General features: G+C 38.7%; 1 protein-coding gene across 2 annotated transcripts in view; it reads right to left on the reverse strand.

Annotated features, from left to right (window-relative positions):
* Positions 1–25,935, reverse strand: part of pde1a.L (phosphodiesterase 1A L homeolog) — a 120,557-nt gene that overhangs the window by 25,025 nt on the left and 69,597 nt on the right. For both annotated transcript variants that reach the window (XM_018236013.2, XM_041576678.1), the window contains 4 exons: positions 6,628–6,741; positions 4,926–5,108; positions 3,347–3,413; positions 1,486–1,602 (listed from right to left, as the gene is read on the reverse strand). In XM_018236013.2, coding sequence (XP_018091502.1) covers positions 1,486–1,602; positions 3,347–3,413; positions 4,926–5,108; positions 6,628–6,741 — 481 coding nt within the window. The remainder of the gene's footprint in view (positions 1–1,485; positions 1,603–3,346; positions 3,414–4,925; positions 5,109–6,627; positions 6,742–25,935) is intronic.

Here is a 25,935-nt window from a genome sequence, read left to right on the forward strand (position 1 = left end):
GTAGATGAGAGTTGGTAATGACTAATGATGTATGGCTTGAGAAAAACTCGACCTGAACCAACCCGCACCCACCACCTCCCCTCTATATACTGTATATATATATATATATATATATGTATATATATATATATATACAAAAATCCAATTAGTTCAGCACTCCAAAAAATCGTACAAAGTCCTGGTGCTACCCCAAGCAGCAATATGTAGAAAATCCAAAAATAAGGATGCACACAGGTATTCCATCAAAAAGTTAAAAAACGTACATTTTATTTAGTACATTTAAAAAAAGCAGGTCGACGTTTCGGTCTGTATCTAAGACCATTTTCAAGACCATATGGTCTTGAAAATGGTCTTAGATACAGACCGAAAACGTCGACCTGCTTTTTTAAATGTAATAGGGAGTAATAGGGTAGCGGTGTGCCGTCCATCTTTTGATATTTATATATATATATATATATATATATATATATATATATATATATATATATACCCCCGCTGATTACATCACTAAAGAGGTGGGGCAAGAGTGGGAGTATAAAAAAGGATGCAGGAAGCCGGCAGTGTATGGTCGAGGGCAAGGAGAGCAGGAAGAAGCACTCAACCCACAAAGGGTGTGTTGAGGTCGCCCCGAACCCTCCCAAACCACTTGTAAGGGGGTGAAATGTTAATTGTTTAATATAATTGTGTACTTAATGGTTAATATAGATACTCAGGTTGGCTACTAGGGGAAGCTGGAGGATAACAATAGGGAAGGTTTCAGGAAGTGAGGGATGAGATGCATCATGGGAGGAAAGATGAGCAGAGGGCACTTTAGCAGTAGAGTCATCTCATGGAAGAGGTACTGAGCCTAGGTAGCGTGAGGCCTATTGGTGAAAGAGTACACTCTAGAAAGCATAAGAGAGTGAGGTAATTAGCATGGGCAACTATGGCCCCAACTAGGAATTAGTGGGCATAGTGTTGCCAGCGAGAATTCCCCCAACCATGGCATAAGTGGAAGAGCTAGGTCTGGAGCCAGAGATGGTCAGGACCCAAGAGTATGTCCCCTCTGGCAGTGTGCAGTTACAGGAAGTATTATATTGAAAGCTGGTAGATTAAGCCTTGTTAATGTGCTACTGCTCTGCTGAAGGCCATGACAATAAAAAGAGAAACTGGTTGACTGCAACTCCCTGCATCGTGTGTCTTTACTGGAGGCTCCCACCGCACCTAAGGTTGGTTATTACTTTTACACATGGGTAAACCTGTGGATATCTGGCCAGCCTGCACATCACTAGTAATGACATTTGACCTCTATAGCCAATTGAGTACTGAAACTACACCTGGGGCATTGGTAAACCCCGAGACTACCAATAAAGTAAAAGAAAAGTATTCACAAGTGCTGTGGATGTGGTTATCAAGTCAGCATAGTTTCTAATGGAAAGACAATTACACTATGGCAGTTGAAGTAATAATAGGAAATGCACTTCACAAAATGGACATTGCTTTTACCTTAAAACGATTAGTAAGGTCATATCTGGTAAACAGCTCATACACCATGAATTTTAGGGCATGCTCTGCACTAGCTTCATTCAGAGTGAATACGTTAAAAGACCATCTGTCAACATCCTGTTGAAATAGAAATGTGTTAATCACATGTAAAGATACATTAATTCACTCCCTTTTTACCTTTACACTTATCCTGTGGAAATAAATGCTTTAAGATTGTATAGAAACTGAATACCCAGTACAACCACTAAATGATTGACAAATGCATTCCTCTCTTATGGGCACAAGTAACCAAAGAAAGCACATTTCATTTTCTGTTTAAAAAAATATAAACCACTTGTCTCAAGGCATTACAATTTTTTTTTTAATAATGATTTCCATAATTTGTAGGGTAATGGTACCCTTACTATAAACTTTAAGGATAATAAAAGCCCCAATGAAATATCAAGACCACAGACACATGAGGCTAAAGGTCATAACATTTTCAGGTAACTTCTAATATTCTTAGGCAGTTTAAGGAGGGGAACATTGTCACTTATCTAAGGCTTGTCATCCAGGTCATGATATCACTATCTACTAGTGACGAGTCTAAAGAAATTGTACACATTGTACTTATTTGAGCAGTTTCATCAGGTAATGTTTTTTTTTTAATTTTAAAATGTCTCTTTAAAGAGTAACTTGCAAGGTACAAAATGTTCCTCCTAAGTTTGTACAGATACTCAGGGTCACTATCCAATTTCTCTTAAATGGTATATACTGCTGGCTTCTCAGAGGCATTAGTAACATTGTAAATGCAGGTTTGTGAGCTTTTGGCATTTAAAGGAAAAGAAAAGGTAAAATCATAGAGAGGGGGTCCAAGCTGTTATGCAGCCCCAGTAATTCTAGTCATTTGCCTGCTACCTGAAACTGATGAGATTTTTTAAGAAGGGAGGCGTCAACTGTTCACTGAGCACCTTGTTGCTATCTTATTTTATTTTATTTTACAAGGTGTCCCCTGCACCAATTCTAGGAGGGCGTCTGCCCATTAAAGAAAATTCAATGTTGGTAGACAATGGCATTGTGGTATTTAAAGTGGACCTGTCTTCCAGACACAAAAAGCTGTACAATAAAAGTAATTTTCAAATTAAACATGAAATCTAATTTCTATTTTTTTATTAAAGCATTCACAGCTGTTGTAAGCTCATTTAAAAATCTCAGCTGTCAATCAAATATTGTCTGCTCCTCCTCTATGCCTTAGGGATTTTGAGTATTCTTTTTGGGTGACTGGTCCCCTTTAAAACACAGTCTGTCTGCCTGGTTGTTTTTTTAAATAAGAGGAGCTTCAGCCAGAGGTAGCAGGTAAGAGACTAGAACCACTGGAGGGCAACTTAGCACCCACTTCCTCAGTGATTTTACCTTGTGCTCCTGGTCCAGAAACAGTAACAAAAAAGGAACAGGAAGGACAACAAATTATCCAATCAGGTACAATGATGGTTCAGTAGGAAAGTCCCTGAAAGGTAAACAGGGGTGACTTTGGGGAGAGAAGGCAAAACAAAGTTAAAGGTGATGTAAAGCATCTAGAAAATGGCTCAACTGTGCCCCTAGTTCTCTAAAGCAAATGGCCCAAACATGCTTAAAGATGGAAGAGGAATCAACCATGAACATCCTGCTAATCAGCTGCAGATGCATGAAGATTACTTTGCATCATTATTTGAAACTATAACCAAACACCAGAAAGGAAAAATGCTTAGCGATTCGGTACTAGAAAAAAGGTACCAGGTACACCTGTAGGTGCAGAGAACAAGGAGCCAGATTTGCAGAGATTAGGAAGGAGTCCCTATTTAAAATTCACCAATTAATCCAGTACATATATATAGGACCATACCTTCAAAGATGCTATCACAGATGATGGATAGGTAAGACCAGCAATATTGGAAGATCGTCTATACATCCTTAGAGACCAGGAGAAAAAAAAGGGTTGTTTAATTATTAAAAATACCGTTAAGTAAATATCAAATTAAAATTAATAAATGACTGACAAGTATACCTGAATTCATTATTCACTAATGTACATTTACTGTGATTTTATTGATGATTGTAGAGTATGCAACATCAGTTCATGAATAATTTGACTCCATTTACAACCTACTTTGAAGTGACTCATTTTATAAAAATCTATTTGTATCAGGGTATTTATTGTTTAAAACTGATTTGCATAATTTAAGATTGTATCTATCTGGTCATTTTTTGGTCACATATCTATCATGGAGTTATTGCAGAGGCAGTCAGGGAGGGGTCTATACACAGGCAGATAAGATAGCTGAAGGACCCCGGATCTGCAGCCTAAAACTGCCCGTGAATGGCCAGCTACTATACAGAATAAAGCTAATTGTTGATTGGTAGGATTTGTTACTTTACTAGCTGTCTCTATACCAGGGGCGTAACTACAGAGGAAGCAGACCCTGCGGCTGCAGGGGGGCCCAGGAGGTACAGGGGGCCCCATGAGGCTCTCATTGATGAGCAATTTGAACATATATTGGTAAAACGGGACAAACACTGAATTAATTTGCTGTGGGGCCCAGCAACATCTAGTTATGCCACTGCTCTATACTATGTCCCTATACTATGGTAATATGATGTAGCAGCCGTTTTACTAAAAAGAGACTTAAAATGTATTTACATCTAAGACTCATTTTTATACTGGAGGGCTTGGCACTGAGAAAATCTCTTCAGTATAGTGGTGTCTCAGAGGCTTATGAAGCTTACTATATGTTTTTCTTTTCATGACTTCTACCATCCCAAAACTGGTTTTGAGATTGATGAGTGTAACAAAGACAAAAGGGCCACCAATTGGCATTAAAAGAACACCTCTGAGAATATTTACATTAAAGGAACAGTTCAGTGTGAAAATAAAAACAGTGTAAATAGATAGGCTGTGCAAAATAAAAAATGTTTCTAATATAGTTAGTTAGCCAAAAATGTAATGTATAAAGGCTGAAGTGAACAGATGTCTAATAAAACAGACAGAATCCAACTTCCTGCTTTTCAGCTCTAAAACTCTGAGTTAGTCAGCGACTTGAAGGGGGGCCACATGGTACATTTCTGTTCAGTGAGTTTGTAATTGATCCTCAGCATTCAGCTCAGATTCAAAAGCAACAGATATGACCCATGTGGCCCCCCCTCAAGTCTCTGATTGGTAACCAGTCAGTGGAAACCTAGAGAGCTGAAAAGCAGGAAGTAGTGATCTGACTGACTTATTATACATCAAATCACTCCAGCCTTTATACATTGCATTTTTGGCTAACTAACTATATTAGAAACATTTTTTATTTTGCACAGCATATATATTTACCCAGTTTTTATTTTTACACTGAACAATTCCTTTAATAGGCACAACACTATTTCTTGCCTGGCCAAACATATTGTAAATAAGAAGAAATGACAAGAACACATTTTTATCTCACCGTTCTACAAATATTCCAGCTTGGACTGCATGCACAATACTTCGGAATTTAGGTTTTTCCTCAGGCCTCCTTTTCCTCATTCCCATTTTTCTGGTGAAGGTGGATGCTAACCAGTCCCGTACTTCCAACGGAACTGAATCCGTATGGATATCAGAAAGTTCATCTTCTGTGTCCAGTAGTCGTCTATATCCACAACAGAAATGCAAAAAAAAAAAAAAAGTTACAGATGTCAGCTAATTAGTTTTCTGTGCCTAAAGTTGGTCATACACCACTTGTGGTCATCAGAATTCCTAATATCCTGTTGGATTGCAGTTACACATTCAAACAGGAAATTTCACCTGTTGTTGTATCTTGCTGGTAGATACATGGTGCAATGGTAAAGAGAAGATTCACTTTCAGAAGGCGTCAACTCACTGTGTGTGGCCACTGGCCAATCATACTGGATCTGTCTGTCTGTCTTAGGACATTTGTTTCAGGCATCCATAGGGTCAGACCCCATCTTGGCTCATTTCAGGGTAATAGAGGTGCAAATACTACTTAGCAAATTAGCCATAGTTCCTAACAGAACAGCAAATGTGTGTTCGCCCTCAAATCTCACCCTAGATAAAGTTCCCCAATGAACCTCCAAAATTCTTTATGAGAGAAAAAAGGCATTCTCCCCAAACTAACCTTTATACTGCAGGTTTTTCCAGTATTTATCAAAAATCAAAGCTCCCAGTTAGGAAGCTACAGTAGTAGGGTCTATCACATATAATAAAATGTATTCATAAATACTTTCTTCCCAGTGAGGCTGTAACCATGTACGGACAGGCCAAAAATATTTACAGAACTATTTTAAGCAATCTCTTCCGACACGTATATTCTTCTGTCCAAATCTTATGGGAAATCTGTCTCTAAAACAACTGGTTCGTTTCCAGGAACCAGAATTAGTATGTCTAAATATAAATGTATCTTATTTATAACCCAATTATTTTTGAAAATAGGTCTTTATTATTAGCACCATATATGTATTCAATCATTGAGATTTGAATTCAGTTTATCTATCAACATAGAAAGTGTTAAAAATAAAACACAAAGAACTAAAAGACTTTTGCAGACTTGTTCAAAGAAAAGACACCCATCTTTCTTTTCATTTGAATAGCAAGCCTTTCATTATTAAATTCATATTTTTTCAAATGAAGGATCATGTTCTTATTAAAATTAAAAATACATATATTTTTCTACCTGTGAAACAATTATAGGGTGCTGAGAGGTGCCGGATTCTTGATGGAGCTGACAAAGCAAGGTTCATACTGTCCCTGAAAATGGCGGTTATTTTGCCACAACACAGGAGGTAAATGTTTAAAGGAGAAGGAAAGGCTAAAATGAAGTAAGCTTTATCAGAAAGGTCTATATAAATACACCAGTAACCCCTCAGAGTAATGCTGCTTTGAGTCCTCTGTCAAAAGAAACACCACACTTCTTTCCTTCAATTGTGTACACATGGGCCTCTGTATTAGACTTCCTGTTTTCAGCTGAAACCTCCAGGGCAGGGCTTGAGCATGCTCAATTTGCTCCTCTCCCCCTCCCTCCTCCCATCCCTGCTGTAATCTGAGCTCAGCGTTGTAAGTGAGCAGGGAGAGACTCAGGCAGGAAGTGATGTCACACCAAGTTTATATGGCAGCTTGTATCCTAAACAAACAGAGACAGTGTTTGATTTTACCTGGTTTCATCAATATACACGGCTTCCAATACTGATGCTGCATATTCTATATTATTCTTTAGGTCAGTCACATTAATATCTCCTTTCTCAAGCTGCTTCACCAAACATCTTAATCTGTAAAAGAAAAAAGTGTCAGAATAGTTTTTTAAAAGTCTGAAACAAAATACAATTTTACCTTAATTAAATATTATGCTTATACACTGTATATTTAATTAATATACAGAACACAGGTATGGGACCTGTTATCCAGACGTGGGGTTTTGCGGATAATGGATCTTTCTGTAATTTGGATCTTCATACCTTAAGTCTACTAGAAAATCATGTAAACATTAAATAAACCCAATAGGCTGGTTTTGCTTCCAATAAGGATTAATTATATCTTAGTTTGGATCAAGTACAAGGTACTGTTTTATTATTACAGAGAAAAAGGAAATAATTTTTAAAAATTTGGATTATCTGGATAAAATGGATATAGAAAATGATCCCAATATACCAGCACTCAATCGAAAAGTTCATGCGAGGTGCAAGATCTAATTGTCATATATACGATGTGGATGGATCAGCACTTTCTTTTTGTGTGAATAATTTAAGATTTATTATTATTCATGGTGAAACACATTACAAGTCAACTTTTTTTGACAGAAACGTTGGATTGTGATGTGTTTCACCATGAATAACAATAAGTCTTGAATTTTTCACGCAAAAATGCTGATGCTGATCCATCCACATTATGGGGCAGATTTATCATGGGTCGAATTTCGAAGTAAAAAATACTTCGAAATTTGACCATCGAATTGAAATACTTCGAATTTGAATATCGAATTTGAACTTTTTTCATCGAATTTGGATATTCTGCGGACGAAGTCAAATTGTTAGATTGAACAGTTAAATACTTCGAATCGAACGATCCGAACAATTTTATCGTACGATCAAACGATTTTACTTCGACTTCAAAAAACGTAGAAAAATGCTGTAGAAGGTCCCCATAGGCTAACATAGCACTTCGGCAGGTGTTATTTGGCGAAGTATTGAAGTCGAAGTTTTTATACAGCGACAGTACTTCGATTATCGAATGGTCGAATATTCGAACTATTTAATTTATGTAAATTCGAAGTCGTAGTATCCTATTCGATGGTTGAAGTATCCAAAATATGAATTTCAAATTTTTTTACTTCGAAAATTCCCTCAAATTCACTTTGACCCTTGATAAATCTGCCCCATGTGTGTGTTTGTATATCTGTGTATATATTTATATTTTTATATATATATATATATATATATATATAATAAAATGTTATGAATGAAGTAAAATAGCACAGAAAAACAAAATTGAAAGTTTACATTTGTTATTGTTAAAATATAGTTTCAACTCATTAATATAACCAAGTATTAATATCAGTACTGACAAGTAAAGTATACCTTTGGTCTCCTTCAGATGGTACTAAGTGCTATGCGTAAAATTATAAAAATCTGCTGATATTTTTTTCCCCACTGCAGAATTTTTCCTAGAAATCTGTTGTAATTGTGCTCATCAATAATCATATCAAAATATTACCTGTGTTGCTGGTCTAGAACATGGAAACAAATCTGTCCCCTTTTGTAAAGGTTTTTAAGTTGCATTCAAGTCATTATGGGTATCATTCAGATGGGGCATGGGTGTTCTCTTGCACACGCTTCAGTTGCATGTGCAAGGGGAGCCCTGTACATTAACCTTAAAAATTCCAGGGCTCACTTGTTGCACCTTGCACTTAAGTCACAGTAATAGGTGCATGGGGCAAATTGGTGGTAGGCACAAAAAGACAGACATAAGTGCATGTTCTGCAGGTCTGATGAAGCTCCAGAATGGATACCCTGATGTTGCAGTTATTGAAGCACACCCCTGTGGATTGATAAGTTAGTTATGCACAAACACACACAAAATTCATGTAGTGCTACTACAACTTGACCATCCACTGTCCTCTTCAGAATAACTGACCAATAATAGATTTAGAATACAATACTGTATATGTTTTGCTTGATGGATCAAAAATATTGTTGGATAGACAACAGGGCCACAAGAGGTATATCACAGATATTATTTACCACAAGGGGAGTTCAACCTCCCCTTGATGGCTTTATATTTTTACAGATACTGTACATGACATTGTTGTTTGTCCTCCTGCTGTAGATTGAAGCAGGCCTGGATTTCATTTTGGGCAGCCCCTAGGCCAGAGGGTCACAAATCACCCCGAGTCCCCGACCCCTGGCATGCCCCCTCCCATTGAAAGCATGCCTCTCCCCTCGTGAGCACCCAGAATTAGATGCTTCGGACAAAATTGGAATGTCGCTGGGAGGCATGCCGCCCCTAAAATTTTGCCACCCTAGGCCCAGGCCTTTGTGGCCTTCGAACAAATCCGAGCCTGTTTTGAAAACTAGCAAGGATAGCAAATATGCACTTATTCCACTGTTATGGGCCTTCCTAAAAGAACAACCCTACAGTGGGAAGTTATACATAATACATCAGTCCATGAGGAAAGCGCTGGAAAATCCATTAGACCTCAGTCAAGTCAAAATCCTGTATAATTGTATAAAACCAATTTTTGTTAATACATTAAATCAAAGCAATATGATGACATTCACCCAGCAGCAGGGAGAGTATTGTGTTAGAACAGCTTCACCCAAATATGCAGATAAAGGAGCAATACTGGGGAGATCTACATACAGTATGCAGAAAGGTTCTTGCCAAAATAGCCAGGTGCTGTATAGATCATCTAGGGACCCTAAGAAACTATGGGGCAAATTCACTAAGCGCCTAACGCTAGCGTGAATTTGCTAGACGCTGGCGTACTTTCGCTAGTGTTACTTCGCACCCTTACGCCTGGCGAATTTGCGCAACGGACATAACTACGCAAATTCGCAAAATTTTTTCTAAGTCCCAAAAAACGCTGGCGTGTTTTCTTTATTATGGGTGATAGGCTGAAAAAGATCGAAAAATTTTTTGGGGCTCCCCTCCTTCCCCCCTACATTTCCTAACTCATGGCAACTTAACTATACAGTGGGCACATGTGTAGGGACAAATAAAAATTTTATTTGATGTTTTGAAGGTTTCCCAGGCTTGTGTAGTGCTGCTACGAATACTTCCATTGAAATTTGAATTTGGCACCGTATGCAAATTAACCATCGCTAGCGAAACTTCGCTTTTCTTGGCGAATTAACGCTAGCGCAACTTCGAAACCTTACGCTACCCCTGAGCGCAACTTTGGATTTTACTGAATTTGCGGAGCGAAAATACGCCTGGCGAAGTGCGGCGAATCGGACGCCAGCGCAACTACGATTTTTAGTGAATGTCCCACTATGTCTTCCAATAGACAAACTAAGGAAATGTTTGTTTATTTTCTTGAGAGAGAATCATATGAAACCAAGAACAGAGAGTCCAATGTGAACAGAGCAGACCTGATCACCAGTTCCGGCCAGCCCAGTCAGGCACCCCAGGCAGCCTAGCCAGTATGAGCGCCCAACAATGGCATGCAAGCGCGTAAAAACGTGCATGTGATTGTGCGGAAGAACGTGTGCAATAGGGACCGCACATGCATGCGCAAAACCCCTGAAAAAAAAAAAGATGCGGCGCAAAAATAAGGACAGGACAAGCAGGGCAGAGGGGCAATCAGGGACCGGACCAGGGGGTAGGAGAGGCAGAGAAGGCGCACCCTCAGCTTTGCGCCCTAGGCAGGTGCCTACTCTGCCTACGCCTACTTCCACACCCTGCTGATCACCATTGGAACAATCTCTTGGGTCATTGCACCAGGATTGCACCAGAAAGACATGCAATAGCTCCCAGTACTTCAATGAAAAGTAATGCTTGGAACACCTGGGAGTGCTAGAGTTACCCCTCTAGGGGGCATATTTATTAAGCTGTGTAAAACTAAATTCACTGAAAAAACGGTGTAAAAAACAGTGTAAAATAAATGGCGAAATTATCAAGGTGTGGACGCCAGATTGATCACCATTATTTTACATTGCTTCTAGCGGAAGTCACTCTAAGAAAAAATGCGTAAAAATGTAATGCCGTTTTTTCCACAGCAAAGCCTGGCAGTGTGTGGTGTATTATCCCATTGTTTATTACACAGCGTACTAAATATGCCCTTTATTGTCTTTAATGCATTAACAGTACAGAACTGGTCAGGAACGTTCTGTAATGTATGTAGCAAATAGTAATGTATGCGGAAATTCGACCTTCATCACAGGATGCCTAGGTAAGAAGTGGAAGATGGTGGTGGCCTACTCTGTTGAAAATTACTACAGGCCAGTACACTAAACAATACCTTTTCAGTTAAATGTATAAATTACTAAGTCTATGGGTGTCAAAAATGACACCCATAGACTTGTATGGCGTTGTGGGTCAGAATAATAATAATAAAAAATAATGCGCGTCAAAATTTTTTCGATGTCGCTGAATTTTTGCCGAAATGAAACGGGTCAAATTCACCCATCCCTAACTTTGTGTATCCCTTATTGTTAGTTCCATATATGGACATACTGAGATCATACTTGATCATACTTAGGGACAATATACTTTTCCTGACACTAAAATTACCTATTGGTTATCACTTTATCATTTTTAGAATTGTTAAAAATATTTTGACAATCCATTAAACTGACCTAGCTGAATGCACTATTACTTGTAAAAACAAACTTTGCTTCTATTCAGGCGCCTGTACTTTCAGTTCAAGTTTGAGCCAAACATTGCAATTTGGCTGGAGAGCAGCCAGTAGGTTCGTTATACTTATGTTCTCCCCAAAAGCATTTGGATGACTTTTGTTATGTGTCAGGATTAAGTTTCTGCAGAGGTGTGCAAATAAAAAATCTAGCACGCCATAAATGTAACCAGACATACCAAAATATATTCTGACGTACAAAGCCAGTATACAATGAAACCATCTCTACTTCACATCATGAACTTGATATTGATGAAAGAAATAAAACAAATAATGTAAATGTGTAAATTTTAGTTTACTTGAACATTTTTTTTTTGCTACAGTGTCTATATATGGAGTCCAATATTCCGTTAATACAAGCATATCATATGAAGAACAGTTGGGTATGACCTGGTTCAGATTGGCCTACCAGAGTACCAAAGGATATGTCAATGGACCTAAACCATAGTGGCTCTCAACCAAGGGCAATTGTCATTAACCTAATCATACTGTATTTCCACCATGGCATATACCATATATACATACAATTTATTTTATTTCCAGAGATTATACATCATTCACATCAGTCTCTGCCCAAGTGGAGCTTACAGTCTAAGGTCCGTATAACATTCACACACACACACACACACACACAGAAGAGACGGTTTTATCAAGAGTCAATTAAAGCATCTGCATAATTTTAGTGGGATAAATCAGAAAACCCATGCAGAGACTAAAGCTGGCCATAAACTCAAAGATCCGCTAGTTTGGCGACATCGCCAAACGAACGGATCTTTCCCCGATATGCCACTAACGACATGGCTATATCGGGAGTAATCCGAACGTTCGGCCATATGGTCGAACGATCGGATTAAGATACGCCAAGGAGCTCAAACCTTCCCGATCAATATCGTGGCCAGATATCAATCAGGAAGACCCGTCGGAAGCCCCCATACACGGGCAGATAAGCTGTCAAATTGGTCTAAACACCCGATATCGTCAGCTTTATCTGCCCGTGTATGGCCACCTTAAGAGAGCATACAATCTCCTTCTAAATAGTGCCCTGGCTGGAATTGAACTGAGGACACCCAATGCAGCAGAACTACACACTGAGCCATCATGCTACCAAATATAATGAAAGTGAGAGGCATCCCTGGTATTTAGGTTCTATGGTAGCTGTAGGAGACCCAGTGAAGCACTGGATGTGACCATATTGTGCCGATTAACCAATCTGACCAATGTTTAAATGAGTATATTTAAACAAATGCTAGAAGAAACAGCAGCCCATTCTTATTTCCGTACATTCTAGTTCCTCATTTTTTGGAAGCTCCATTGGAGTTGCTTTTTAGACTCTGGAAACTGGCTTCACCAAGTCCTATAGATGTTGTGATGGCTGAAATCAGCCAATGCCTATTTGGCTGCATATGTGTCCAACTTTAGACTAGTCTTGTCTAATAGATAAAATAGAGCTTACTAACCGAAAACTAAGAATATAAGATTGGAATATAACATTAGATATATGTATTGCGTGCTTGATTCATTCATTCGGCAACTGTAATTTAGCAACATTTATGCATTATATGATTGTCCAACTTATCAAAGGAGCAGTAAAACAGCAAGACTGAATCCTCAACACTGTTAAGGGGTATTGCTTAACTATAAAAGGATACTGCATTGAGAATTCCAACTACTCGTAGCTCATATTATCATCTCTGAAGACATTTAAAATATTAATGCTAGCTTCAACATTTCTAAGCAGCACTAAATCCACCATGTATTTTTAATTACAGTGTAATATGCATGTCTACATTGCATGGCAATCTCACTTATGATGGGAAAACACAGCGAGTTCTACTCATTTGGCAGATCATTGCTTGATTTGGCCACCCAATTGCTGGGCCAAACTGTTCCAACACCTTCATTTGGAGCCTGGGCCTAAGATCAGGTCATACTGTGGGTGTATGAAGTCCCATCAGGAAAGGACCTCATGAACTTAACAATAAACTGGATGATTTTTGCCAAGGTATGGTTGGTTGGGAAGGTTTCTGGAAAGACCCCATATACAGTGTGGACCAGTATGCTGTCAATTTGGTCTAGAGGGGCATAATTGACAGTTTTGGAAGGGTTTTATGGAAGGTGTCTGTCCCTTAATTTTTAAACAAAACTAGGCACAGTTTGAAAAGAAATTAATGTTTTCCATAGATCCATAGACATAGAAAGCTGACATTGGTTTTTGTGAAATAAGACATACTACAACCACTATTAAAGTCATTTAGGGATGTTTTTAATATGAAATAAAAGTATACACGATGCTGTCATCATCTGTCAAAATATGTTTAATGTTTTCAACTTCTGAATCCATTTGCCTTCAGCTAGCCCACTGAATATGCTAATACACCTGAATGATTCATTTAGAGTTAAAACCTACATGCATTGATCAGTTTTCATGTGTAAGGGAGTCTTGTTGTGAATGATCAGCATTTCTATACAAGAGTAAGTAAGTACAGCCTTCACTGCCTATGTACAGATGAAAGATATTTTCTCATATTGAGCCATGAGAGCCATGCCTTACCATTATTTACAGATTGCCCTTAGCTGCATCCTCTGCTACCTTTCTCTCTGACTTTGAAACTTATCTTTCTTTCTTTCTACTGACAAACCTACAGTTATCCTTAGAGAGCCATCAAAAAATGTAACCTTTCATATTGTCCATCTAAACTTCACATTGGAACTCCAGCAGCGACAGCCACATCAGTGTCTTAAGGATGGCCACTTTCAGGATCTAGTCTTTACCAAAAATCTGTCTCTTTCTGCTTTTAACAGTAATCCATTCTGTGGTGTTTATACAAATGGCCTGCAGTTGTCACTGTCTACATGAGTTACTGTGCATACTTCTTGGTAGCTTAAAAGTAAAAGTTACTGTTGTGTAATGGCTGCATGAGAGACTGCTAATAAAGCACTGTATACTCTTCTCACTCTCGGCTACCCAAAACATAACAAATGGCGACAAGGATGGCTCTTCTACCTCTGCAGCAGCCTGCACCTTTTCTTCCAGACCCTGGTGATCCTACCATACCTATTACTGCTTGGACCCGTATGTTTGAAAATTACATTATAGCTGCTGACCAAGGGGAGATTTCTGCTGCTAGAAAGTGTGCTTTACTTATTCACTGCCTGGGAGCAAAGGGACAGCGTATATTCTATACATTACCATTACCTGATGATACGTATGAAACTGCTCTTACTGCTATAAAGAACTTTTTCGTGCCAAGAGTAAATGTGATTGCTGAAAGATATAAACTCCGCCAACGTGGACAACATAATGGCGAATCCACAGAACAATTTGTAGCAGCTTTGAGAGAGCTGGTTGTTACCTGCAATTAATTGATGGTCTCATTACTACAGCACCAGTGCCTGCCAGACAGCCAGTGTCTAAAATTTCACCACAAAGCAACACTTCACTGGGCTGTGCAAAGAACTTTGTACACAAAGTTAAGTTGAGACCAGATGTAAAACCAGTACCATTCCCTGATTCAGCATGGGAAAAACTTGCTATTGATATTGTTGGTCCATTTACAGATGCTCTTAGAGACTGCAGATTTGCTATAACCTTGATGGACTATTACAGTAAATGGCCTGAAATTGCATTTGTTTCTCATATAACATCAGCTACAGTAATAACATTTCTGTCTACAGTCTTCAGCAGAGAAGGTAATCCAAAGGACTTACTATCAGACAACGGACCACAGTTTGTCTCATGTGAGTTTGAATCCTTTCTGAGAGAAAGGAATATTGTGCATAGGAAATCTTCAGTGTATTACCCACAAGCAAATGGAGAAATCGAGTGATTCAACAGAAATCTGAAAGAAGCACTACAGACAGCAAATCTTACTGGGAAATCTTGGAAAGTATTTACAACAGAGTTCCTACATAACTACAGAGCAACGTGCCATGCAACAACCCAATCATCTCCAGCTGAATTATTACATGGCAGACAGATGCGCACTAAGTTACATGTTGCAGACATCAAACTTCTACAAAATACTGTGCCTACAAAATCATCTACTGCTGACATTGTGAAACGTCAACAAGCCAAATGCAAGGCTTATACTGACAGAAAACATGGTGCCAGAGAAGTACACTTTCAGCCTGGATCTTTAGTCAGAATTAAGAAACCAGGGATACTGAAACAAGGACAATCTAAATTTACTACACCTCTTGAAGTGAGACGCCAGCGAGGACCATACACATATGAACTGTCTGATGGACGCATATGGAATGCAACTTGCCTTGCTCCTGTTAGATATGAGTTTGGAGAAGCTCCAAAGTGAACCTATAAGGCGTACTGAGAGAATCAAAAAACTACCTGCATGGACCAAGCTTACTGTTGTGTAATGGCTGCATGAGAACCTGCTAATAAAGCACTGTTATACTCTCCTCACTCTTGGCTACCCAAAACATAACACATTCTCCCTTAATGATCACCATGTTTCTATTTTCTGTCTCCCACTCTGATACTTTATCTAAACCTTCTCACACTTTTCTCATTCACATACATTCTTTCCTCAACCACTGAGAACAAAATTCTGCTGAACTCTCAAACAAGATTCTTCTGCACTTGTACATATACTAGAGAGTGTCTATGGAGGAAATCCCATGCACATATCAACTTCAGTCATTATAAATTTTCATCCTTAAAGTAAAAAAAAAACCCTCTCTCCTCCCATCCCCAGCCTAGCTGCTACCCTGGGCAAATGCCCCTAAGTCTTTACTTACCCCTCGGTGCAGATTCTGTCTAGCGGAGTTTACGGCAGCCATCTCTTCGGTAATCTTCGGGAATTTAGTGCCATCGATGCATGCGCAGTTGGATCAATCTTCTGGTTTTTGACATGTACGCATGCGCCGAAAGTCACGGAAATTGCTGAAGCACCACTCTCATTCTGAAGATTACTGAAGAGCCGGAAGATGGCTGCCGTGAACTCCGCTGGACAGAATCTGCATCGAGGGGTAAGTAAAGAGTTAGGGGCATTTACCCAGGGTAGCAGGGTAGGGTAGGGGGTAGGTTTTTTTTTTAACATTTTAATTCTCCTTTAAAGGAACAGTTCAGTGTGAAAATAAAAACAGTGTAAATAGATAGGCTGTGCAAAATAAAAAATGTTTCTAATATAGTTAGTTAGCCAAAAATGTAATGTATAAAGGCTGAAGTGAACAGATGTCTAATAAAACAGACAGAATCCAACTGCTTTTCAGCTCTATAACTCTGAGTTAGTCAGCGACTTGAAGGGGGGCCACATGGTACATTTCTGTTCAGTGAGTTTGTAATTGATCCTCCGCATTCAGCTCAGATTCAAAAGCAACAGATATGACCCATGTGCCCCCCCCTCAAGTCTCTGATTGGTTACTGCCTGGTAACCCGGGTAACCAGTCAGTGGAAACCTAGAGAGCTGAAAAGCAGGAAGTAGTGATCTGACTGACTTATTATACATCAAATCACTCCAGCCTTTATACATTGCATTTTTGGCTAACTAACTATATTAGAAACATTTTTTATTTTGCACAGCATATATATTTACCCAGTTTTTATTTTTACACTGAACAATTCCTTTAATGATATGCTAGGAGATGAAAAGAAAGACTTACTTATTTTAACAGCTCCTTTTGGTGGGAAGTCTCTTATTATGAATAGCACTTTTAATTAATTCAATGTGTCTTAACCCAAAGACTTGCTACTGGATGAATTTGATATACCTTCTGTATTTAACTGATTCATTGTTGGAAAATAACATTTAACAATTTCAGTGTGGAAACTGATTCATGGAAACAGGTCAGGAAGAAGGATACAGAGGGAGGAAAGTTTAATTCAAATTGACAGTCTTAATTCAACAAGTGTCTATAATATAAACTTTACAATGTCTTCTGGAAATATGAGTTCCTGGGATTCCCATGCATTTGTTTTTATTCATATACTGCGTTGTCAGTGTTACTACTGCACAGTGAGTTGTGTCACAGAGCAGGTGTTTGGTTTAAGCCCTCCTGTTGTGATCTAACATTTGGTAATGACCGACTGACTTATGATAAGGTTACAGGTACGATAAACATTGTCATAACAAGCAACTTGCTTAAGAAATGGAGTTGATAAGAATAGTAAATCAGCATACACCCAAAATCTTTTCCATTCTTGACAGGCTAGCCCTACAGCCCCAAAGTACCAAGTATCCTCTGTTACTGATTCTGATTGTAGTTTAGTTTATTTAGTGGAATGTTTCTCTGGTTATGAGACCATTATAAACTCCATGCTCCAATCACTACACAGACGCTTGTTCCAATGATTTCTTAATTATTGCTAGATCTGCTACTGCAATTTAAATGGCCTCAGAATACTGGAATATGAGGTAAATAATAGAAATAGGCACATGACATCCTGATTAGAATGTCAGAAGTGAACCTTTGGGAAAGTGAGGCCCAGGTGGTCTATGATAACAAAATGAGGCATTTGTTAAAATGTGTTGGGGACCCCTAAATTTGTGTATGTGAGGCTGATGAGAGATTCAGGGAATGGAATAAGATTGCCAGCAAGTAAATATGATTCATCTCAGTGTCTTCTCAAATTCACTCACTTCCCATTTATTAACTAGGCACACATTGTGTTGCATCTGTAACATGCTGCCTGGAGTTGAACCAGTGACCTGGTGTTTCTATGCTGTCTGCATTACCTCCACTCATGCAAGTAGGCATGGCTTGTTTCACCTGTTGTAAGCCATTAGTCTGGCTATAAAACCCCCTGCTCTGCACTTACTCACTGCCTAATTAAGGTCTATTCTGAGACAGTTCCTTTTCATCTAATTTACTGTTCCTGACCCTTGCATGTCCGACCTTTTCTGATTTGTTGCCTGAACTGACCTTGTCAGTTCTGGATCCTGATTCTGTACTGCTCTGGTTATTTATCCGGCCTGTTCCACGATTAAACTTACTATTTCCCCGTTCCTGCTGTCACACATTCCAGTTCCCTTGCCTGCCCAGAACCCTTGCCTTGGTTCTTAGTAGCGAAGGAGTCCTCCCAATGTGAAAGGCAACTGTTATAAGCAAAAGTGTAAGGCATGAATGCAACCATGTCATTTGGTCTGGGTTTTGGGATACCGAATGTGACATTACATTGGGCCAGACATGGATGCCTAAGGAGCAGCTGTTTCTCATGTTACTACAGCAGCAATCCTGACAGCAGGGCTGCTGAACTTCTCTCATGGTGGGAGATGCAACACCTACTGTTAGCAGGTTTGGGGGTCATCCTCTCTTTAGGTAGCTTTAGGTAGAGGCAGCCTAACACTCAGTGGTAGATATAATGACATAGTACTGATCAAGTCTTCACTGAGGAATGGCAGAGCATTTTACTCCATTTCTGGCTCCTGGTGTTTAATTAATGTATGTAACAATGGGGTTCAGTCGGATGGCTATAAGCAAAGCAATTAAGGAGTCCCTTTGTCAAGTTGTGCTTCAGCAGATTCTGCTATCCACAACTTGCTACATGGTAGGAAATGTGCAGTTCAGGTGCTGGGCTGTTGATATCCAGTGGAATGACACAGCTTTGTGCAGCCAGTTCCAAATGGGGTTCTCTGATGCTATTAGAGATAATTTAGTTAACTATCCTCTGGTCACCTCCCTTGAAGCCTTAATGCACCTAGCCATACAGGTGGATTGCAGATTAAGGGAAATACATCAGGAAAAGATTGTGCAACCTGGTTATGCTCCTGTCAGCAAAGTCTTGATTCCTATCTTTTCCCCCTGTTCAATCCCCTGAAGAGACCATGCAGATTGGGACCACTAAATGATCACCTGTGGAACATTTCCGCAGATGTGCCCTGGGTCTCTGCTAAAGGCCATTTTGTTTGCACCTGCTCAGTAAAGGAAGGAAAACTTCTAAATTTGAATGAAGTTGGGGAGATTCAGGGTGCCCAGGAGGTTATTAGCCTGCCCCAGGAGTGCCAAATAAGTAGAAGTAGTAAAAAAACACTAGTGACCAGGTAAAACTCCACCCAATTCTCCACATGTTCTACTATCTTTTCTGGCCTCACATTGAACCCTTCTCAACTGACACAAGGCACCTGTTAAAATCTCAACTCAATTCTCATCTAATATAATTCTAATCCTAATCCTTATATAGTCTCAAAATAAATGTTTTCATGAGTTTGCTGGGAAACTCAGTACTGTCAGAAACTACTGTTGCTGGCTCTAAGGGTAGGACTACACTGCCGACTTGGATGCGTTTCCGTCGGATCCGACGCTGGGCGACAAAACGCCCGTGTCAAGGATCAGACGGGAAACAAGCTAAGTAATACAAAAGTCGTATGGTGTCGCAGCGTTTGGACAATGCGACATGACTGCGTCTGCATCCAACAGTAGTGTTGCATTGGACGAACACTGCAACACCATCCGACTTTTGTATTACTTAGCTTATTTCCCGTCGCATCCGACTTGACGCAGGTGTTTTGTCGCCCAGCGTCAGATCCAACGGAAACGCATCCAAGTTGGCCCGTGTAGTCCTACCCTAAGTGTAATTTTGTATAGTATAATTTGCTCAAGCATTTTTCTTAGCCTATTATTTTGGACAGAAAGTTACAGCAGATGTATCCTTTTGTTTCTGAAAGTTTTTCAAGGTACAATATTGTAAACCAGATACAGCACCTTAAGGCTGAATAGAATTGGCATAGCTCTCCAGTCACGCTCAATTCAATGGAATTTATGAAAAAGTCAACAACACAAATACTTATCTGTTTGTTTAAAACAAGCACACAAATCAAGGAAATGCATACCATCTGATTTCAACATCCAGGAAAAACAGGTTAAGAAAACCACTCTGAGCCCTAAAGCAATGCAGTTACCTGAAATGCTTTAAGGAGCAGTATATCACCATTTTCAGCATTAACTCAAGAAATAGGACTCGTGCTGAACATATTTTTACCTATTATTTCAACTATGAAATATCTATAGTTTTTGATGTTTCTTGCATTTATCAGGGTTCGTACAAGCACAAACAAATCAGCAGCAAATCTAAGAGTGCCGACACCACCGCATTTGTACAATTATTTTCTATATTGCTCTGGCACCCAGACTTCGATAACCTTATGGTTGTGCGTTCCATTCATTGGTTATATATATATATATATATATATATATATATATATATATATATATATATATATATATATATATATATAGTAGAGCAAAAGAACCGCACTCACAGGACTTTCTAAAGGTGTTATTAGGGGCAGATTTATCAAGGGTCGAATTTCGAGGGGGGGAACCCTCGAATTCGACCCTTGAAGTAAAAACCTTCGAATTCGAATATCAAATTCGAAGGATTTTAGCGCAAATACTTCGATGGAACGATAAAATCCTTGAATCGAACGGTTTTAAACGAACGATCAAAGGATTTTTATTCAATCAAAAAAAGCTTAGAAAAGTGCTGGGGAAGGTCCCCATAGGCTAACATTGCATCTCGCTAGGTTTCAAGTGCCGAAGTATGAAGTCGAAGTATTTTTTAAAGAGACAGTACTTCGATTATCGAATGGTCGAATATTCAAACGATTTTTACTTTGAATTGTTACGATCGAATCATTCGATTCGATCGAATTCGATCGAATTTGACCAATTTGATGGTCGATGTACCCAAAAAAATACTTCGAAATTCGATTTTTTTTTTTCATTCGAATTCATCACTCGAGCTTAGTAAATCTAACCCTAAATGTCACTATGCTAAATAACTACAACATGACTGACAGCACTAGTAGGGATTATTCTCATTAAAGAACTCGTATATCTATAATTAAGTTAGGCATGACTTCTTTAGAGGGTTAATATTATACAAATGTTAATGAAATTGGCAGGACAGGAATAACGAGCACCTAATATTGCTTTAATACCTACAAGAGGTTTTTGTGTTTATGTTTGAGAGGATAGAAGACCAAAAAAACTTGCAACAAACATGTCCCTGGGGAATGGGCTGTTCCTAAAGTGCATCTGAGGTTCTGGCAGAGCACTTAGACAGTGAGGGCTAAAGACAGTGTTTACTAACCAGATGTTACATCCAGTTCTCAGACCTAGTTTGCATTGGGTTAGCATGACTTATTGCACTTTGTGTTGTATTTATTTAAGAATAGAAGAAAGTGGCATATTAATCCAACACAGGAATATCTACTTATAAACAAGAAACTATGAGACTAGAGAGACGCGAAAGTCTGTTGTTTAAAGAGTCAGGTTGTCAGAAATCTTCTGGGTAATACATATCCAATTATAGGTAAAGGGTTATGATTATTTAATCTAGGCCATCTAATCTACATCCCCCCTACTGCCATAGGACAGAACTCGACCCCCCTCCAATAGCTTCCCTGATTATATACAATGAAGACGTTGCCATATCTCAGACACAATGGAGGTTTGGGCATTATTGACACTACAGACTTTAACTGAACTTGTCAAATCAGACTTTTATCAGCTTTAGACTGATGGCTATTTGTGTATTCTTTTCCATTCTTTGGCTTGTGGAAAAGCACCAACAATTCAACATTGTTGCTTCCCATTCATTTAAAAAAGGAGATGTGGCACTTTTTACAAGTAAAAGGATTTTGTGGCAATTTCAAATCTTACACTTAACTGATTCATGCAAACGGTAGGCTGAAGTATTGGTGTCTCCCAAAGCCCCTTAGCCCTGCCAGTCAAAAGCAAGAATGCCCTTTCACACAGTGCAATTCAGCTGCTATCAGATTATGGATTGGTCTGCTGTTGTTGGTGATCTGATATTCCCTATTCCCATTCATGTTGCTCTTTCCCAGATATCCATGAATCAGCCTGAATCTGACAGATACAAATCAAAATTTTTATTAAATACCACTGCTTTGAGTTCTTTGTGCAATAGCATTCGGGCACATAACACAACACCATCATTTGAAAATCAAGGCATGTACAGTTGTCTGTTTCCTAGTTGATCATACAGCTTTCTCCTAATGTCTCACCACACTCTCACCATCAGCCACCAGTACCATCTCTCAGGGTACTCCTTAAACCCCTACCATGAAAGAACCCACTGGTACCAGCCTTCTCACAAAGGTCTCTAGACACCTTTCTCAAACTAAAGGTTTAACCACCTTTCCCTGTTCTGTCTACTTTTGCTCTAACCAGTGGTGTTCCTGAACTGGTAGTATATCCACCAGGGAGATCTTCCAGTAATTCCATGGTTCTCTTAGTGGACTAAATCAATAGCCACTACAGACTTGTGTCAATTGAATCAGACAACTACACCATTATTATTGATGTACGCTGAAAGTGGTAATATTTGAACACAAAAGCAGGGGAAATAGCATGCACTGCAAGTTGCTCATGATTTACCAAAACAGGTGTCGATTCACATATGTACTGGTGCATGAGTGCAAATTGCTATGGATGCAACATGTCTCCACCATTATTCTGAAATTCTGGTAAAATTGTTGGTAAAAAACATGATGATTGTTCTGTCTTCATAAATAAGGTTTCTGATGTTTTATTAACAGATCAAAATGAAAATGTGTTGTGTCTCTAAAAAAGGGGACATATACATTGCAAATACCATGACATTACAATGAGTGTATGTATATCAGGGCATAAAGGATTTATCTGTATCAAGTCTCACAAAGCTGAAAAAGTACTTGACATGACTCCAAGATTGTATATACTATGTATACATGCAAACAGAGAACATCTGGTGCTTCAGATGCATAGGGCTGATGTACTCACTCTAACGTCACCTCTTACTATAAAGCAATATAAACACGAGGCTTGTAGACACAGTTACACGTCATTAAATTGCAAGTGCCATAATTTAAGTGGGTATCAGTTGCACTGAAAGGGCATGGTTATGTTTCTAACTCCAGAAGAATAATAAATCACACCTGTGTTCTCTAACCCAGAGCTGTTTAAGGGGGGTGTTTCCTGTCTAATATTCCCTGCCCTTTGGATATGTAGAAGTGATACTTGATATGCTATCGCTTGTAATAACGGAGAAAGAACTAATAATTGTTCAAAAATCTAGATTAAATGATCCACACTGTTTTTTCATGCAGTGGAAATTTTAGTTCTTGCAAACATAAATTATTATATCTGAAATAGAAATTATAGAGTTTATGTTGCACAGCTTTAAAAATTGATAAGCAATACACAAATGCTTACTTTGTAAAAAAAAACAAAAAAAAACAAGGCAGCAAAGGCAGCATTGTATTTACAGGGAGGCCACAGGTCACGGCTTTGAGGGGGATTTCAGGGAAGATATTCCGGGTGAAGCAACGACTTGATACTGACACGTTCCTATGATTTTTATAGGAAAATGTCAGTATCGCTTTAAGTCAAATTGTGGGTAAAGAGCATTATGACCTGTGCCAGAAATGTAGTTGCCATTGTAAATAATCATTTCCACTTTTTTACATTTTGAATTCTGCAGGGTTTATGTTTCCCTTTATTTTATTTACTTATTTCCATTTAAAATGATCTGGCTTTATTGCAAATATATTACTTTAACAAGCATAACCCAGCAGGCATCCCTCTATAGAAAGGAAATAATGATTTCCTGCGGTAAGAAATCTGTTCCACCACTGTAATTTGAGAATCGTTCTACTGGTGTAATATAAGGAATAACAGTACATAAGGTTACAGCATGTCAAGCTCATCTTACTGCAATGTGGGCAGGTAGTTAATTGTACTAGCATCATTGTGGAAGTGCACGCACGCAAAGTACAAATATCATATTTAATGCCTTAAAGGATACTTCAAAACCTCTGATGGCTTCTGCATGGATACAGTAAATTAAACCAAATTCTGTGTTTAACTATGGATTATTTTATCAGATGAACTCGCTTATTTTAACCATATTTTCCATTTCTTATATAAGGAGCATGAGCAGTTTCATGACTGCAGAATATTGTGGGCATTACAAAGGCCGAATATTAGCAGGAAAAGAAATAAATCTCCTAAGGCTTATAATACATATGGCATTATCTTTACATGTGCAAAAAATACCAATCTCTACTGGTGGCATCAAGTGTTGTAGGCATTTTTATGCTAGCATAAACCAGAAATATATTTAGGAGTTACACTGGTATGCCCCAGTCACCTGCTATAAAAGCCGAGTCATCTTCTTCCTGCAATTTGAAATTTTTTTATGTTATATTAAGGTTTTTCCAGAATGATACAGGAGGTCCTCTGCACTCAACCCATTATCAATATATTAAGGACATTGAGACATTTTGTGCCTTTACTAAAAATGCCTTACCCTTTAAACAAAACAGGGATTGTTTGTCCATATATTGCAATATATTTAAGCTGGCCAACTACGTCAAAGTCATCCCATATCTGACCAGTCCTACACTAATGTTCATCTGATTCATTAAGAATTCTATTGCTTCATTATACATTTTACACAGGGACTACGTTTTACCTGCAACTTACTTGCTGCTTTGAAGGTTAAAACTCCCAAACATGGTTGCACTTTTATTGGCCATCACTGGGATCACCTGACTATAGCTGGACTGGCCATAAAAGGGGTTGTCTTTGACGTAGTTGGCCAGCTTAACTATATTGCAATATATGGACAAACAATCCCTGTTTTGTTTCCCTTACTTGTTATAGAATTCCAGTGTAATTATGGCTGCACACTTAGGGGCCGATTCACTAACTTCGAGTGAAGGATTCGAAGTAAAAAAACTTTGAATTTCGAAGTGTTTTTTGGGCTACTTCGACCATCGAATGGGCTACTACGACCTTAGACTACGAATCGAACGAATCGAACTAAAAATCGTTTGACTATTCGACCATTCGATAGTCAAAGTACTGTCTCTTTAAGAAAAAACTTCGACCCCCTAGTTCACCATCTAAAAGCTACCGAACTCAATGTTAGCCTATGGGGAAGGTCCCCATAGGCTTTCCTAAGTTTTTTTGATCGAAGGATATTCCTTCGATCGTTGGATTTAAATCCTTCGAATCGTTCGATTCGAAGGATTGAATCGTTCGATCGAAGGAATAATCCTTCGATCGTTCGATTGCACTATTTGCACTAAAATCCTTCGACTTCGATATTCGAAGTCGAAGGATTTTAATTCCCAGTCGAATATCGAGGGTTAATTAACCCTCGATATTCGACCCTTTGTGAATCGGCCCCTAAGCTGTGTTCACTGCAAGCAATGGATGAATATTATCCTCCATTTTTTGGAATGGTGTCACTTACATGTGATGTTAATAACAGCCTTAGCTCCCGATTCACTTACCCCAAGTCAGTTGTGACTACTGGTAATAATGATCCAGGTTTCTCTCTCTTCTCATTGTAAGTGCTTGAATGTAATTCATCAAAATAAGGGGAACGTTGACACTCGCTGCATTAGTATGGGATGGGTACAAGTACCCTTCTGAATAGGAGCATATATTTGATGTCCAAATTAAAAGCTTTGTGCCTGCATTCCTAAATGAGCATAGAGTCTTAAAACAACAATAATGATGTATTGGCAAGACTCAATGGCTCATTTACAAGCACCCAGCACAGTTGTGGTGCAAAGTTTACTGCAGTTGTTGTGATAAAAATCTACTGGCTAAAAAGCTGTTTATATCATGTTTTGTGTGATTA

Source organism: Xenopus laevis, chromosome 9_10L, assembly GCF_017654675.1.
Source record: "Xenopus laevis strain J_2021 chromosome 9_10L, Xenopus_laevis_v10.1, whole genome shotgun sequence".
Lineage (NCBI taxonomy): Eukaryota > Metazoa > Chordata > Amphibia > Anura > Pipidae > Xenopus > Xenopus laevis.